At 43.2% G+C, this 17844-nt stretch overlaps 1 protein-coding gene across 8 annotated transcripts in view; it reads left to right on the top strand.

Moving 5' to 3' along the window:
* Positions 1-17844, top strand: part of DGKI (diacylglycerol kinase iota) — a 254537-nt gene that overhangs the window by 217390 nt on the left and 19303 nt on the right. For all 8 annotated transcript variants that reach the window (XM_081023972.1, XM_081023969.1, XM_081023975.1 and 5 more), the window contains one exon: positions 7539-7564. In XM_081023972.1, coding sequence (XP_080880098.1) covers positions 7539-7564 — 26 coding nt within the window. The remainder of the gene's footprint in view (positions 1-7538; positions 7565-17844) is intronic.

Raw genomic sequence — 17844 nt, 5'->3', positions numbered from 1 at the left:
TCAGGGTCATAAACATTTGTGCAATGAGTTCCTGTCTGAATAATGAAGAGGGAAAAAGGCCCATGGGAATCTGATCTCTGTGGAGTTCTTCTCACAACTCTTATCTGGGGTAAAATTCAAAGTTCTGGCTTTGAAAGAAACAACTGGCTTGGGTCTAGGATACCTCAGGGATGGGCATAGCATCTACTTTGCATGCAGAAGATTCCAGATTCAAGCCACCACCACCCAAATCTCCATTTTGGACTAGGACTATTTGCCCCATCTGAAACTCCAGAAAACTGCTGTCAGTCAGTGTCAACTGGTTTTCCTCATCCTTGGGTCTCCAGATGTTGCTGGACTACAACTCCCATTATCCCTGACCATTGGTATTGCTAATTGGGGATGATGGGAGTTGGGGGTCCAACATCTAGGGACCCAGTGTTGAGGGAGGCTGAAGTAAGTAATTTTGTTTGTTTGTTTATTTAGTTCATAAATTTTATTTCATTTTTAAAAACCTCAAAGCAGGTTACAAAAAACAAATCAGTAAAATCAAGAAACAACAACCATACTTGAGTATCTGGATCATAGAATCTAAGAGTTGGAAGACCCGCAAAGGTCTTCTAGGACCCACATACCTACGGGACCGCCTCTCCTGGTATGCCCCGCGGAGGACCTTAAGGTCCACAAATGACAACCATTTTGGAGGTCCCAAGTCACAAGGTGGTTAGATTGGTCTCAGCTAGGGCCAGGGCCTTTTCAGTACTGGCCCCGACTTGGTGGAATGCTCTGTCACAAGATACTAGGGCCCTGCGCTGCCTGGCCTTTGGTTTGAACTCAGTCTGACCCTTATGTTTCCCTCCCCTTACAGTTTTGATTTATGGGCTACTTTTAAAATGAGGCAGCATTTTAAATGGCATTTTAACATGTATTTTAAATCCCCCCCTATTATGTTTTTACTGTAATTTTACTAGTGTTAGCCGCCCTGAGCCCGGCTCTGGCCAGGGAGGGTGGGATATAAATAAATTATTTTATCATCATCATCATCATCATCACCATCATCCAACCCTCTGCAATGCAAGAATCTCAGCTAAAGCATCCAACCTCTGCTTAGAAATCTCCAAGGAAGGAGAGTCCACAACCTCCTGAGGGAGACTGTTCCACTGTTGAACAGCTCTTACAGTCAGAAAGTTTTTCCATATGTTTAGTCGGAAACTCCTTTCTTGTAACTTGAAGCCATTGGTTCAAGTTCTACCTTCCAGAGCAGGAAAAAACAAGCCTGCTTGCTTGGAAGTACAAAACAGAATGCTGACTGACTGCTGGGACAGAAAACTGGGGGTGTGGGATAGTGGGACTGAAAAGGAGTATATTTAATAGGAGCTCTCCACGCTGCAACATTTTGCTGCAGAACCCACTTGTTTGCACTTAACTCTTTCACTTCTCAGCCTTGGATTCCTTTTTCAATCACCGAGTCCCCTTTGCTGTTGGTTAGTTAAGTTTCAAGAGAAACCCTATAATACTTGCTTAGTTATTTTACATATTTCTCGTATGGCTGTTGTCCAGAATAGTTGGATTTTGGGGCACTCCCACCACACCTCAGAATTGACCCTACTAAACATCTTCCAAGACAATAATGCCCATTTACACCACAAATAACTCATAACCCACCTACTTTCAGCAGCCAGAAACATCATAGCCAGACACTGGAGAGACCTGTCAGGAGTAAGCATGGACCAATGGTACCAAATAGTATGGGAAACAGCCCTACTAGAAAAATGAAGCAATAAACTGAAACTGACATGGGGACAAACAGAAGAAGACACCTTCACCCAGTATGGCTCCCCTTTATCACACACACAGCCCAACAAGACAATGACAAAAATCCACCAACAGCATACACTAATCAATATGGCTAACCTGATCCAAAACACCCAGCCACCTCACTCACATGAAAACAAAGACCACCACAGCCAAACACAAACAAACAACCACACCCTAGGCCAACCCCAACCTCTCTCACCACCAAAGGAACACAAGTGAATAGCAGAGAACCTGCGCAAGCGACGCTGACACAAACCCCCACATATATTAAGTAAAATAGAAACATCACCACCCGACCCCACCCCCACTCATCTTTCCCCCCTCCACCTCTTTCCCCCTTTTCTTCCTAATGTCTCAACAAATGAAACTGATCTGTAAAAAATGTTATATGGAGGGGAAAGAGAGAGAGAGAGAGAGAGAGAGAGAGAGAGAGAGAGAGAGAGAGATTGCACATACTTTTGTAAACCAAGAAAATCTTTAATAAAAATACATTAAAAAAAGAGAAACCCTCTAGGTGGCAGTAGAACATTGAGGATAACAGCTTGTGTAATCGCTTCCTGAACTTGGCTGAAACTTTGCAGCAGACAGAAGTGGCAAAAATAATAATCTTGAACCAATGGTGGATATAACCTGAGCTGCAGAGGGGAGGAGGTACCACCAGAACTGCTACCCGTCCTTTTAAAGATTTTGGATGTTACGCAATCAGGATTCTAAATTGTGCAGGGACCCTGCCCTACCATGGAAATCTGCCCACTGAAGAAGTTCACCCTCAATCCACTGGAAGGTGGCAGAGTTAGGCCACCAGGAATGTGACAAATGAGACAAGGCCAATGAGTCTAACCCTGCCTGCCTGCCAGGGAAAAGCACGGGCCGGGAGGTTGAACAGGACTAGTACAATGCTGAGATTTTTAAAAACAAGAATGGTTGAATGTGCAGATGGAGACTAGGAATGGGAATTTAATGAGATTCTCAAACTCATAGATCCACAGAGATCTCTTTCTAATTCCCATCTCACTCCTTAAATTTGACGAGAAGCAAGACTCCCCATCCCTTGGTTCTGCTAAAACATGAATTATTATTGTGCAATATTTTAGGCACGATTATATACCCAATATACACTTACGATATTATTGCTTTCCTATAGTAATCATCACATTGTCAGGAACCTGCAGCAATATGCATATAACTGTGTGGAAATGCAAATGGAGCCAACCAAGTTCTACTCAGAGTAAACCCATTGGAATGAGCAGGCCTAAGTTAGCCACATCCGTTCATTTTTCAATGGCTCTGCACTGAGTGGAATTTAGTTGGATGCATCCCATAGTTATAGAAGTATACTGCAGAAATATAGCACAGTGTGGGATATGGCTCTTTTATAGGTACTATACATACAGTACACATAGTTTATATGTCTACTGGGTGACCTTGGGCCAGTCACAGTCTCTCAGCCAAGTGTACAGAGTTGCTGTGAGAATAACATGGAATTGGGAGAGGGAACTACACAGGCATCAGGGACCAGCAAGACTCCGAGGGATGTGTAGAGGAGGCAAGGGAGCCTGAGAAATATCTAGAGGAAGGGGTTAGCAATTTGTGTGGTTCTGTGCCACCCACAAGGCAAGGGTCAGGGCTCTGAGAAGAGGAATAATAATAATATTTATACCCCACCCATCTGGCTGGGTTTCCTCAGCAACTCTGGGCGGCTCCATAATAAAAACACGACAAAACATCAAAAATTAAAAACTTCCCTAAACAGGGCTGCCTTCAGATGTCTTCTAAAAGTCAGATAGTTGTTGATTTCCTTGACATCTGATGGGAAGGCGTTCCACAAGGTGGACGCCACTACCGAGAAGGCCCTCTGCCTGGTTCCCTGTAACCTCACTTCTCACAGGGAGGGAACCAACAGAAAGCCCTCGGAGCTGGACCTCAGTGTCTGGGCTGAACGATGAGGGTGGAGACGCTCCTTTGGGTATACTTGGCTGAGGCCGTTTAGGAAGACTCAGGACTGTCAGAGGCAGATGAGGCCTTTTTAAAAATAAAAAATAAATGCATCCTGAAGAACTGGACTTAGATTGGAAAAGAACTAGGGAAACCAGAATTGACAGATTAGCCTATCCTATGCTGGAGACAGATGCTCTGCTGCTATTTGTTTTTGAACGTCTGAAGGTGGTTGAAAGAAGGACTGCTGCTTTTTGGGGGGGGGGATTTTATTGTTTCAAAACCCTAAAATACATCTTTAAGCGAACATGTGCATGTGAAAACAAAATGGGGGTGAACTGCATACCATCAGATATGAAACCTCTCTCAAACCACTTTAATGGACTGGTTGTATATAACCTTTAAAAAATAGCTTTCGTGTTCTATCCATTGCAGAGGAACAACTAGTGAGTTCATTGGAACCAGAGAGAGAGAGAGAGAGAGAGAGAGAGAGAGAGAGAGAGAGAGAGAGAGGTGTTTTGTTTTTAAAGGAGAAACAACATTCAGCCCCCTCTTTTTTTCTTGGCCAGCTAACTGGCAGAAGTGCTTATCAGAAGGAGTTAGTGGGTATGTGTAAAATGAATTACTCGAGTGGCAAAGAAGAGAAAGGCCATAAAACTCCATGGCAGTGCTATAAAAGTATTGTTGTTCAGCCTTTTAGATTCTTAAAGGCTTTTCTTTCAGATGCTGTGGGTGGCAGAGGGTTTCAGTTGCAGGGTTATTGGTAAAAATAGCTGCTTTACATCGGCTTGACGTTTCTCTGGAGGCTTTTGTCTTTATGAATAATACACCCGGTTGCCGGAATTTCTGTAGACTGTGCCTGGAGGAGGCTGGTTGAATTTCCATGAAACCTCAAATCCCATAGACTGAGCTCACAAGGTCGCAAATCCCTTCCTTCCCATACAAAGGCATGCCTGCACTGCCGCCTTCCTCAAGCGACAAGCCTCCAGCAGACTGAAAACACCAGGAATAGTCTGACTGGCATAGAGTTTTCCTTTAATGCTAAGCTCCCTTGGCCACTGTTGGCCTTCAGTTAGTGGGCCTTTAGGAAGAAGGCACAAAGCCCCAGGTCCATTCTGCACAGACAACATGCTTTCTATTGCTGACCTATGCTTGACTTTGGCTTTTGACAGCACCTTGCATTGGGCTCAGATAGGGTTGCCATATGTCCTCTTTTTCCAGGACATGTCCTGTTTTTCATGGGTAGAGTCGGTCATAGTGATCCAGAGTTAAAAATAGATGTTGACAAATGTGTCCTCTTTTCTCTCTCTTCAAAATATGGCAATCCAAGCCTAGAAAGAAGCTGGTAGTCATGTCTTTGGATTGGTCAGGGTTAACAAATAAAAGGAGCCAAGCCTTCTACCATTTTCTACTGACTCCTGCTTGCTCCATTTTTTTTTAAATTTTTTTTTTGGACAAAGTAATAATAATAAATGAAATAAGAATAAAAATATGCATCCCACCCCGAGACCATTCCATTGCAATTATCCAACCTGCCAACATTTCAGCACCTCTCATGATCGTTTGACCACTTTCCGTTTTAACAGTACAAATTCTACAAACAATTTCCATATCTCCTCAAAATCATTTCTCTTGCATATTCCCCATCTTACCGCTTGCCCCATTTTAGGTTTGAGTTTTCCCATTTTTCAACTCAAGCCTCACATTTTAGTGACCCCCACCTGGAGATCCAGCTGTCAATACCTTCTCTCTCCCCCCTCCCTACCCTGTAGTTTTGCATCTATATTATGCCTTATCCTTGGCCTGGTCCCAACAGGTGCATACCATAATAGCAGGAGTATAAACTTTATAATTTTCTTAGCAGCACTTGCCATGGTGATCCCCCCCCGTCTTTTGGTCTTTTCAGATGCAGAGCTAATTACCTCTACCTGTCTTGCTGTGATAGAAATGCTAGCGAGACAAAAAGGATGCTAAAGTAAATGCTCAGTTATGGCTGCAAAATGGATTATTGTATGCTGTTCCGTTCTGGATCCCGGTAATTGCAATTGCCATTGGTTAGCTGTCCCTTCTGCCGTTGAATGGCTACAAGGGGCACTAAACTGTAGGGGGCTGGTGGAAAAGTTGTTCTCATAAGCACTTGTGTAACATGCGTTCCCCTTCGCTTGCTTCTCCCAGGGAACACAGCTAAAGGAATGGTAGAGGTGGGGCTTTAACAAAAACAAGTCTCTAGCTGATTTGGTACCTATTCCTCCCCACCGAAAACGGTAGCTAATAGTAGCTTCATGGGAGGGGAATTAAATTGAGAAAACAGGGTAAGGAATCTGTACCCCTCCCAATGTTGTTGGGCTGATTGGAGCTGTAGCCCAGCAACACCTTGATGACCACAGGTCTCAGGTAGACCTGATGCAGGTGACGCTGTGGTCTAAACCACGGAGCCTCTTGGGCTTGCCAATCAGAAGGTCGGCAGATCGAATCTGCACAATGGTGGTGAGCTCTCGTTGCTCTGTCCCAGCTCCTGCCAACCTAGCAGTTTGAAAGCACACCACTGCAAGTAGATAAATAGGTACTGCTATGGTGGGAAGGTAAACAGCGTTTCCATGCACTCTGGTTTCTGTCACGGTGTTTCATTGCTCCAGAAGCGGTTTAGTCATGCTGGCCACATGACCTGGAAAGCTGTCTGCGGACAAACACCGGCTCCCTTGGCCTGAAAGTGAGATGAGCGCCACAACCCCATAGTTGCCTTTGACTGGACTTAACCATCCAGGGGTCCTTTACCTTTTTACCTCAGATAGAGGTCTTTCCCATCACCTGCTTCCTGGTGCTTTTAGACTGGATTTTCCAAGGACTGACCCTGAGACCTTTAGGAGGAAAAGCATGTGTTCCTGGAGCATGACTGGCATTATGGGGCAGGTGCCACAGAGTTGCCCTCCTGACAGCATAATCAATGCTGCTTAGCTGGGAAAGGCAGTGTAGCTTTGTTACAGGGGCACACTGTCGGAGCCAACCCAGTACTCCCAGCAATGCACCTAAGCAACACTTCCCTTACCACTGCCCTGCCCCTGCCCTTTCCACTAAGCTACTGTTCTTCTCCCTGATCATGTCTGTGATGCACACCAGCAGTTACTTTGAAGAGAAAAGTAAAGTGTTGGAAAATCTGGCCGCAGAACGTTCACTCTGCATTCAGCTTGGCTAGGAAATCTCAGTGGAGCCACTGCTGGATTTTGATGGACCTTTGGTTATCAATTCACCTCTGACCTGATCCACAGAAGCAATTTCCCCCGTTATTTTTTCTCTCTGACTTGAGACTGCTGAAGATAGAAACTGACTGCACACATCAGGTTGAGATAATGGGTGGCAATAGCTTGTTCCTTGGGGAGGCAGAGATTTCAAGGCAGGTCTTAGAGATCAGTAACCAGGCTCATTATTGGGGGGCAGCCCGAAGACCCAGGGGAAGAGAGACGACAGCAGTTTATCCCTCCAGCTGTACCTGTTTACACCCTTCATTCTTCTCCTTATATTTTCAAATAATAATAATAAAGTGCTCCTTTTTCCAAAATCACAGTGACGCAGAACTAGGTGGATGTTTCGTGAGGCTCATTCTGATGCAAAGACGGAATGAAGCGGGATCTGAATTTCAGCAATTGTTAGGAGCTGAACCTAACATAATGCGTAGAAGTATTTAGCATCAGCCAAACTCTGCTTTACTAAGTGCTGCTGCAGAAATCCCTGAAAGTGCACTGAATTTCATTTGTTTTCCTTTTCATCTTACCAAAAAAAGACTGATGGGTCTGTTGGTTTACTTCCAGGTCTCCGGTTTCTTCAGAAGATCAAGGTGAGAATCTATTTTATTTGTTTGCATGTTGTTGTTAATTGTCCTATTGCAAACTCAGCTTGATAAATATGAATTTTGCTCAGGTTAATTGGATGAGAAGTGACTGCTAGCCCTTGGTCTGAATGGGGAAAGTTGGGTGAGCATAATATTTGGCATTTGTCTACCTAGGATATTCAGAAGTGATTTCCACTAATCCACACAATGCCTTGTAAGGCAGGGATGAGCATACTTCAGGTGTCTAAGATCTATTTGGTTTGTTTAGTAAATCCCCAGTGTCTCTACAAACCAGAACCAGGTGCAAAAGACATAGGACTTTACCTGAGCTTTCTGCTCATGCAGTGAGACTTCATTCTCTCCTCTCTGGAGCAGATTTTGAGGGTGCATGGGGAGCTGCAGGCAAGAGGGGAAAAGCACTAAGTTTTTCCCTGCATGCATACATCTCTGGTGCAAATGGAATGGCAGCACTGGATACAGCCCATGCAGTTAGAATTAAAAAAGAGGTTGCCTCTGAGCTCATTCTCACTGAAATACTGGGCAAATAAAGATAGATGTTTGGGTCTTGGGAATGGAACAACAAGGACACACCCATTGGCCCGATTACAGGTAGGTAGCCGTGCTGGTCTGCTGTAGTCGAAACAAAATAAAAAAATTCCTTCCAGTAGCACCTTAGAGACCAACTAAGTTTGTTATTGGTATGAGCTTTCGTCTGCATGCACACTTCTTCAGATACTTCAGATTCTTCATTGGCCTGAATAACTCATGACTGCCTGTTCCAACAAACAGCAGATTCCCAAGATTCCCATGTTTGTTTTCGTCCTGCTGTCTTGGACCCTTTAACACAAGGGTGGGGGGACCAGTCTTCCTTCATCCTCATCCCCGCCAGCATGGTCAGAGATGATTGTAGTTGGAGTCAGCAACACCTGGAGGACCACAGGCTCTTCACCCTGCTTTAGCTGATCCTGGGACTTTTTGTATGGTTTCCTACCGTTGCAAGACTGAACCCAAGGTCCGCTAATAAGATGGGAAATCATAACTGATACTGCACAGGTAGCAATGTGTTCGTTTCAATGCGTCTTGCACAGGAGAAGCTCTTGATGAGCTGTGGCCCAGTTTCTGAGCAGAGAAAGTTCTTCTTCCTTCCAGTCTTTGAAATGTCATTTCACAATGTCAAGAGAGCACACGCTATTCCCTCCTGTTCGGCCACGGCTGAGTGATATGTTTATTATGTTGCATTTGATCCTTGCCAAAACCTGACTCCATCGCCTCTTATTCCCATGCTTCAGAGGAAACATTACATTTTAATAGGTTGTCCTGGGTACCAGTATCATGCTATTTGTCAATGGGCAGTGATTTATTAGCCGGGCTTATAGGTTTTCTTTACATTATCGTATTACTCTGTCATTTTATCTATTAATTGAGTGTCAGGCAGCATATGAAGTGCTTCCTTATGGATCTTCTCGGCTTTAATCTCCAGTATCTGCCCCTACCATCTCCCTTTCCTTTCTGCCTTCCCTGTTTCCCTCCTTTGCACAAATTCCTCTCATGTTCCATTTACCACCTGTGCCTCTGTGACAGGGGACCAGCTCTACAGTTTGATCAATATCCCTAACCACTCCAGAACCATAAAAGCATTTATGAGCTTACTTTGAAATGGAGAATCAAAGCCGCAAGCACTCTTCACCTATCATACCAAGGACATTAAAAGCTTCTGTTTAATGACAGTGAAATAGCTGATTGAGAAATGTATTACAGGGTGGAAGAATGGTTACAGGCGAGAGCCTTTTATGATGCAGCAGGGTCAGAACATTTAGTTCCGATGCTTGTAAATACTGTCTGTCATCCACCAGGAGAGGAATCGCCTTGGAACTTAGCTCTGCCTAGGCTTTGCCCCAATGCCGCAGTGATGGCTTCACTTGGCAAATGGGGGCTGGTTGCAGCAGTCCTGTGTGTTTCCCCAGCAAAGCCGCAGACTTGGATGGGCAAAGCCTTTTGCTGCCTGCTCTGTACTCCAAGGTCAAACCCTGTGTCCTGGATCATCTTTGGGATGATGCTCCCTGGTTCCTCACTATGCTAGCCTGAAGCAGCCTGATGTGCTCCCTGGGTTGTGTTTTCTCAGGCTTAGTGATGATGTGCTGTCACGGGGGCAGTCAAGAAATACAAAAGATTTCTTTCTGCCATCGCTCACTGCATTCCCTTCTCCTTGGGGAAAGGTCATAGCAGGGACAGACTTTGGTAATCTTTCGTGATGTGGTTCCCTGCGTGAGGTCAACATTTGGCGTCCCTCAATGGATCTTCTCAATTATGGATCTTCTCAGTTTTGCACCCCTGCAGTTCGGCACCCTGCGTAGCAGAACCGCTCACACCACCCTAAATCTGGCACTGGTCATAGCTCAGTGGCACAACATCTGCTTTGCATGCAGAGGGTCCTAGGTTAATCCCCAGCATCTCCAAGTAGGATGGGAGAGACTTCTATCAGAAACCCTGGCTGTGAAGAACCCTCAGCTAGGTGGACCAATAGGACCACTCAGGGAATGGCATCTTCCTTTGTTCTTAAATGGTAATCCCAGCAAGCTGAGGATCTCTCTTGGCTTATGGAATAGTTGTTTTTTTGGGGATTCATGGCTCCCCAGATCTCTGTTGGGGGTATGACAGACAGGAGCAGAGCATTGCTGGTTAGGCAACACATGTCCAAGAATTTAAGAACACCCATTTTCAAACCAAAGCCAGTCTAGCATTTTGTTTCCAATAGTAGCTAGCGAGATGTCTCCCGAAAGCATTAGTACATGGGTAGGCAATCCGGCCCAATCGCCTTCTAAATCCAGCCTGCAGATGGTCCAGGAATCAATGTGTTTTTACATGACTAGAATGTGCCCTTTTATTTAAAATGCATCTCTAGGTTACTATATCTTTGGGAATTCCTATGGGGCATAGGAATTCGTTCATCCCCCCCCCCAATATAGTCCGGCCCCCCACAAGGTCTGAGGGACAGTGGACTGGCCCCCTGCTGAAAAAAATTGCTGACCCCTGCATTAGCACATGAAGCCACTGCTCTCCTGAAGCTGAGCAGGTCTGAGTCTGGTCACCATCCGAATGGGAACCCGCCAGGGAATCACAGGTATGCTGCCTTGTGTTGCATAATGGAAGAAAAGGGGGTTAGAAATGTAAATAAACAAAATCATTGGATCTGCTATTGGAGGCTGTGAACAGGAATGTGCCTTATGCCAAGTTAGACCACTGACGGACCTAGCTCATCATTGTCTAGACTGAGCGACAGCGACTCTCCAGATTCGAGGAATCTTTTTCCTACTTGGAGGTACCAGGGATGGAACCTGGGATGCTCTTCATGCAAAGCAGATGCCCCACTGCTGAGCTGTGCCCCTTCCCCTATAGTTGCAAGCTTTAATCCGCAGATGAAACCATTAAAACTTCAGTTGATTGAGCAGTGAATATGAATCTTAATCAGTAAGGCAAACTTTAATTGTTTCTAGACTGCATTTATAACTCTTGTTGCACCAGGCACTTAACAACAAAGCTTGAACGCCACATTTTAATTAGTGTGGCTGAGACTTCAGGGCACTCTTTCTCCTTTCTTTTCGGGACTTATTTTGGTTTGGATATATTACTCTTACAGGGAATTTAAGAAAAAAGCAACACTCAAGGCAATCTCTGAGACAATGAAAACCATAGGGACCCCGGTGTGGTTTGGTTTTAAAATCCTCCTTAAAGGCCAGGCAAAGAGGAGAATTTTCTTATGATCCTTTCTCTCAGAAACATCAACATTTTGAGGCTTCTCCCCAACCCGCCCTCCGCCCTCCCTTGTTTTTTGGAGGTGGCAGGGAAGAGGGCTTGTCCCCCCCCCGCTCCCGCTTTTGCTTCTAATATGGAAAAAGTAATAAAATATTAAACATGAGGTTGTTGCTTTTCTAGTATTGCATTGTAGTTTCTTCCTCCCCCCCTTTTTTACTGAAAAAGTTACAAACCGAACATCTCCCTTCCCCCCACTTTTTGTCAACCCAAAGGCATTGTTCAGATGTAAGCAATGATAGCAAAGTTTGTGAAAGCACTGAAGTGGAGATAGACGGAAAGTTGCCAATATCAATATGAAGGAGAATGTTAACACAGCCATATATTACGGAATGAGGCAGGTACAGTTTGTCCTGTAGAGTCCTCGTTCCTGTGCTGGATGAATGACCATCAGTTCACCATAAAAGTCTCTGTCTCTGTCTCTGTCTCTCTCTGTCTCTCTCTCTCTCTCTCTCTCTCTCTCTCGCCCTCCAGCCACACAAAGTTTTTGCATCAGTTTTTCAGAAATATTTTAAATTGTTGTTAAAAGCAGGGTTGTTGGTTTTGTTCATGTTTTTTTAAAAAATGATAATTTAATTGTTTTACCTTGTTTGTAAACCACTTTGCCTTTTCAAAAATATAAAATCAAATAAAGAGGTATGTAAATTTTATGAAATAAATAAAATCTTGGCCTCGGTATATTACAGACATTGCAATGGCGTTGAATTTGTAAGATTAGCAAGAGGAAGGTCCCAAAGGCCGGCGATCCTTAGCCACTTTGCTGCGTGGCTTTTCACACCAAATCAATGCCCTCAAACTTCTCAGCAGACAACTCTGTGGGGCAAGTCTTTCATCCTGCAGTTTGTACAAGTCAAGCCACGCAGCCCTGACTAGGATTTACTTTAGCCGTCAGAACTGATAGCTGACTTGCATACAGGCTTCCCCTTGTCAGAGGCATTGAGGGGGAAAAAAAAGACAAGACAAACCTATTGCACGGACTGCAATTCCCGTAGGGGCTTTGCTGACAAAGAAACAAGTGTCAAACTCTCGGTTTAAGCAAGGGCTGCCCTGTGGGATGTGTGGGAATTCTGAACAGGTGAGTGAAGTGCCACACAGCCCAAGGGAGCCGGTGAGAGAAGCTGAACAGGACAGGCAGATGGTTTGTGGCTTATTTTCTGAGCCTCCTTGATAGCAAAATCTGCAATTCTGGGAAGAATGATGCAGGGTCAGGCGAATCTGAAAGTGTTGAATGGCAATCTGTTTCCAATCCTACTTGAAGACAATGCCTCTTCCCAGTTTTTGTCTTATTCTGTGATGCCGGAATTTGGGTTATAATTCTGATCCTGCGTTCTTATATGGCGCTCGTGGGAGACAGCCTGGCAAATTCAGGTTGTGCAGTTGTAGTTGACGGGGAGATCTTGCTCAAGAAACCTGCTCCCCCCAAAGATCTGATCTTTTGCGATAAGGAAAGCTATCTTCACAAACAAATCGGGATGAATGCTCCTTAAATAGTCAGTGCCATTTGATTTCTCTGCAAACAGATCAGGATGAATGCTTAATAAACAGGTCATCTGGAGGTGCCCTGGCTTGCAAGTAGCTCAAAGTCACACAGGGAATCTCTTGTAAATAGCTTCCATGGTTAGTAAAGGTAAAGGTAAAGAGACCCCTGTCCATCAGGTCCAGTCGTGACCGACTCTGGGGTTGCGGTGCTCATCTCGCTTTATTGGCCGAGGGAGCCGGCGTACAGCTTGTGGGTCATGTGGCCAGCATGACTAAGCCACTTCTGGCAAACCAGAGCAGCGCATGGAAATGCTGTATACCTTCCCGCTGGAGCGGTACCTATTTATCTACTTGCACTTTGACGTGCTTTCGAACTGCTAGGTTGGCAGGAGCTGGGACCGAGCAACGGGAGCTCACCCCGTCGCAGGGATTCAAACCGCCGACCTTCTGATCGGCAAGCCCTATGCTCTGTGGTTTAACCCACAACGCCACCCGCGTTCTCCATGGTTAGTAGCCCCATATAACGGCAGTCTCACTGAATGAGCACAGCAAAACCAAGGAGGGTCAGGCAGCCCTTCAGACAAAGGAAAAAGAAGGAATCTCAGTCTCCAGTCAAAAGCATTCTGAGTGGGCCAGCAGTTCGATCTTTTTCGTCCTTAAATTTTTATTTATCTTTTTTGTTTATATACATTACATCAATTATTTAATCATAGTTTTAACAGTTTTAACATTTTCAGTTTCGACTCCCTTTCCCCTCTTTCTGTGGTTCCTTACATTTTTGTCCTTTCCTGCATACTCCAAGTTGCCTTCACTTATTCTTTTTAATCGTCTATTCTCATCTATATCTCATCTATATTTCTAAAACTGCAGGTTTTTATAATAATCCTGCCAATGTCTTGATCTGTTTACAGTTTGTAAATACTCAATAAACTACTTCCATTCCTTTCTAAAACGTTTGTTGTCTTGATTTCTTATTCTTCCAGTAAGTTTTGCCCTTTCTGCATACTCCATTAGTTTCTGTACCCAATCTTCTTTCGCTGGGACCTCTTCATCCTTCCACTTCTGGGCAAATAACATTCTTGCAGCTGTAGTCACATACATAAATAAATTTCCATACTGTTCGGGTAGTTCTAATCCTATAATTCCCAAGATAAATCCTTAAACTCTTTTAATTTAAACTCTTTTAATTTAAGTTCTCCACTCTCCTCTCTTAGCAAATTTCTATAAGTCGCGCAACTTTCCATCATATTTTTCTTTTTCACCACTATGGCTTCCAAAGGTGAAAGCCAAAGTGGTGTTTTATTCTCCAATAAGTTTTTATATTTATCCCATATTCTATACATTTCCCCCCTAATTATATGGTTTGCGAAGGCTTTATGTACTTTTGCCTTTCCAAAGCACAAATAAGTGTGCCAACCAAAAATATTATCATGACCTTCCAAATCTAAAATATGTGGATTCTTCAGTAGCAACCATTCCTTCAACCAGCACAGACAAGATGCTTCATAATATAATCTCATATCCGGTAGGGAGAAACCTCCTCTTTCTTTCGTGTCTATCAGTATTTAATATTGTATTCTCAGTTTTTTCCCCTTGTCAGATATATTTATAAATATATTTTTGCCATTTGTTGAAGCAAACTGTCTTGCTGATCACCGGTATTGATTGAAACAAAAATAACATTCTTGGTCTGGTGAACTGTGTTGGCGTCTCCGCTCCTCCACCTGCAGCTGCTGGGTGACCTTGGACTAGTCACACTTCTCTGAAGTCTCTCAGCCCCACTCACCTCACAGAGTGTTTGTTGTGGGGGAGGAAGGGAAAGGAGAATGTTAGCCGCTTTGAGACTCCTTCGGGTAGTGATAAAGCGGGATATCAAATCCAAACTCTTCTTATTCTTTGCACCAAAATTTCTAAAACTAATATAAACAATAAAGGTGACAGCGGACAACCTTGTTTAATGCCTTTAGTTATCTTACAGTTCTCAGTCAATACGTTATTTACTATCAATTTTGCTGATGGTTCTGTATACATTGCCTTAACTCCTTTTATAAAAGTTTCTCTTTTTTTATAAGATATTTATTGAAATTTTCAAAATATTACAAAATAAAAATAAAAAAAGAAAAATACAAAATAAAAATAGTTAAAAACAACTCAATCTTTCCATTACTTATTTTTCATTAGCTTATTTCCCGGACCTCCTCACGCCTCCCTTTTTGTATTCCAGTTTGGTTTGTTGGTTCAGCAAATCCTTCCCCTCTTTGTTTATCCAAGTCTTTAATCTTAAAGTATTGTAACATTAAATTTTTACCTGTTAGTAATCCATTTTTCATGTTCCCTTATAGTATTACAGCTAGAAACCACTTACTTTCTATCCAACACCATTCTAACATTCATTAATTTTACAATATTTCTGTAAATAGGCTTTAAATTTCTTCCAATCTTCTTCCACCGACTCTTCTTCCTGGTCTCGGATTCTGCCAGTCATTTCCGCTAATTCCATGTAGTCCATCACCTTCATCTGCCATTCTTCCAGAGTGGGTAGGTCTTGTGTCTTCCAATACTTTGCAATGAGTATTCTTGCTGCTGTTGTGGCATACATAAAAAAAGTTCTGTCCTTCTTTGGCACCAATTGGCCGACTATGCCCAGGAGAAAGGCCTCTGGTTTCTTCAAGAAGGTATATTTAAATACCTTTTTCAATTCATTATAGATCATCTCCCAGAAAGCCTTAATCCTTGGGCACGTCCACCAAAGGTGAAAGAATGTACCTTCAGTTTCTTTACATTTCCAACATTTATTATCGGGCAAGTGATAGATTTTTGCAAACTTGACTGGTGGCATGTACCACCTGTATATCATTTTCATAATATTCTCTCTTAAGGCATTACATGCCGTAAACTTCATACCTGTGGTCCATAACTGTTCCCAGTCAGCCATCATTATGTTATGTCCAACATCTTGTGCCCATTTAATCATAGCAGATTTCACCGTTTCATCCTGAGTATTCCATTTCAACAGCAAGTTATACATTCTTGACAAATTCTTAGTTTTGAGTTCTAACAGTTCTGTTTCCAATTTTGATTTTTCCACCTGGAAGCCAATTTTCTTGTCCAAATTATATGCCTCCATAATCTGATAATAATGAAGCCAGTCTCGCACTTTGTTTTTTAATTTTTCAAAACTCTGTAATTTCAGTCTATCTCCATCTTGTTCCAAAATTTCCCAATATTTCGGCCATTTGGCCTCTATATTGAGCTTTTTCAGAGCTTTCGCTTCCATCGGTGACAGCCACGTTGGGGTTTTATTTTCCAATAAATCCTTGTATCTTATCCAAACATTAAACAGTGCTTTCCTGACAATATAGTTTTTAAATGCTTTATGTGCTTTGACCTTATCATACCACAGATATGCATGCCATCCAAATACATTATTAAAACCTTCTAGGTCCAAAATGTCAGTGTTTTCAAGAAGCAGCCATTCTTTCAACCAGCAAAAAAGTCGCTGATTCATAATAAAGTTTAAGGTCTGGCAGGGCAAATCCACCTCCTTCCTTTTCATCAGTTAATATTTTATATTTTATTCTGGGCTTCTTGCCCTGCCAAACAAATCTAGAAATGTCTCTCTGCCACTTCTTGAAACTGCTGGCCCGCTCAGTCCATTTTGTCCAAGATTTGCAATGATTGAAACAAAAATAACATTCTCCACAGAATGTTTCTCCACAGCTCATATATTCCAAAACCTTAAACAGGAGACATTATCAAATGCTTTCTCTGCATCTAAAAACATTAAGGCTGCTTATTTTTTTTGCATTTCTCACTTCTAAGTATTCTATTAGAACCAAAGAGGGTCAAGAAGCCCTTCAGACAAAGGAGAAAGGAGGAATCTCAGTCTCTAGTCAAATGCATTCTGAGCGGGCCAGCAGTTCTTGCAATTAGGAGTGAAAGCATTTGCATACGAAGCCTTGATTAGCCTTTCACTCTGCGTTTGCTTTTAAATGTGCCATTACTCAATTGCTCTTCTCCCCTTGCCAGCATAACAGTGTTTTAATGAAGTGCATGGGATAGCCAGCCAAAATCGTACTCTCTCCACTCACACATCTCCTTCATCTTCCTGCTCCTGTAATCCCTCCCCAACCCCCATCTTTCTTTCAGCTTGACAACTATTTTCTCCCTTTTCATCGCTTCCAAAAGTGGCATCAACTTGTCATTGGGTTAGTTTTCTTCTTCTTTAAATGGTTGTCTTACAGAATACACTGGAGAAGCCAGCGAGTCTGGCGCTCTGGTTGCTCACAGCTTTTCTTGGACCAGGGCTAAGAAAATAAACCTGTGGCCCTCCAGGTACTGGTGTTGGACTCCAACTCCCATCAGCCCCAGGAAGCACAGTGAGGGACGATGGGAGTTGTAGTCCAACAACAAATCGAGCACCACTGGTTCCCCATCCTTGAGTTAGACAACAAAACTGTCACTCTACAGCTTCACAATGAGGACCTTTTCACATGTTCTGTAGGCTCTGTAACCCTCTGCACAGGTTTACAGGAAGCAACAGCCAATCCTGGTACTCAGATGGTACTCATCTGTATTGATACATATGTGCCATTCACACATTAAATTGCTAGGTGTACACCTAAGCAACATAATGTTGAACTGGCCCCCATCTCTACTTTGCAGGTTGGCTCATCTATCCAGTACTGTCTGTACTGACTGGTAGCAGCTCTCCAGGATGTCTTTACCAGCCCTATCTGGAGATGCCAGGGATTGCTCTTGGCACCTTCAACAATGCCCAGCATCGTTCCCCATTCATTTGAATGCACAGAAAAAAATTCATTTTTAAAAAAATAGAATAAACATATGCACAAATTCTTCCTGCATTTTCATTTCTTTTTTAGATGTAAGGTACTATATTTACTTTGCTTGAATTATTCTGGTTTTATGTAAGCCACTTTGTGTTCTGTGTGTAAAAAGGCTGAGCAAAAATTAACAAAACAAATAAAACATTCCAC

The sequence above is a fragment of the Podarcis pityusensis genome (genome assembly GCF_964106645.2).
Source record: "Podarcis pityusensis genome assembly, chromosome: 10".
In the NCBI taxonomy this organism is placed as follows: Eukaryota; Metazoa; Chordata; class Lepidosauria; order Squamata; family Lacertidae; genus Podarcis; species Podarcis pityusensis.
The sequence above is the reverse complement of the archived record's forward strand: the minus strand, read 5'-3'. Positions and strand labels throughout refer to the sequence as shown.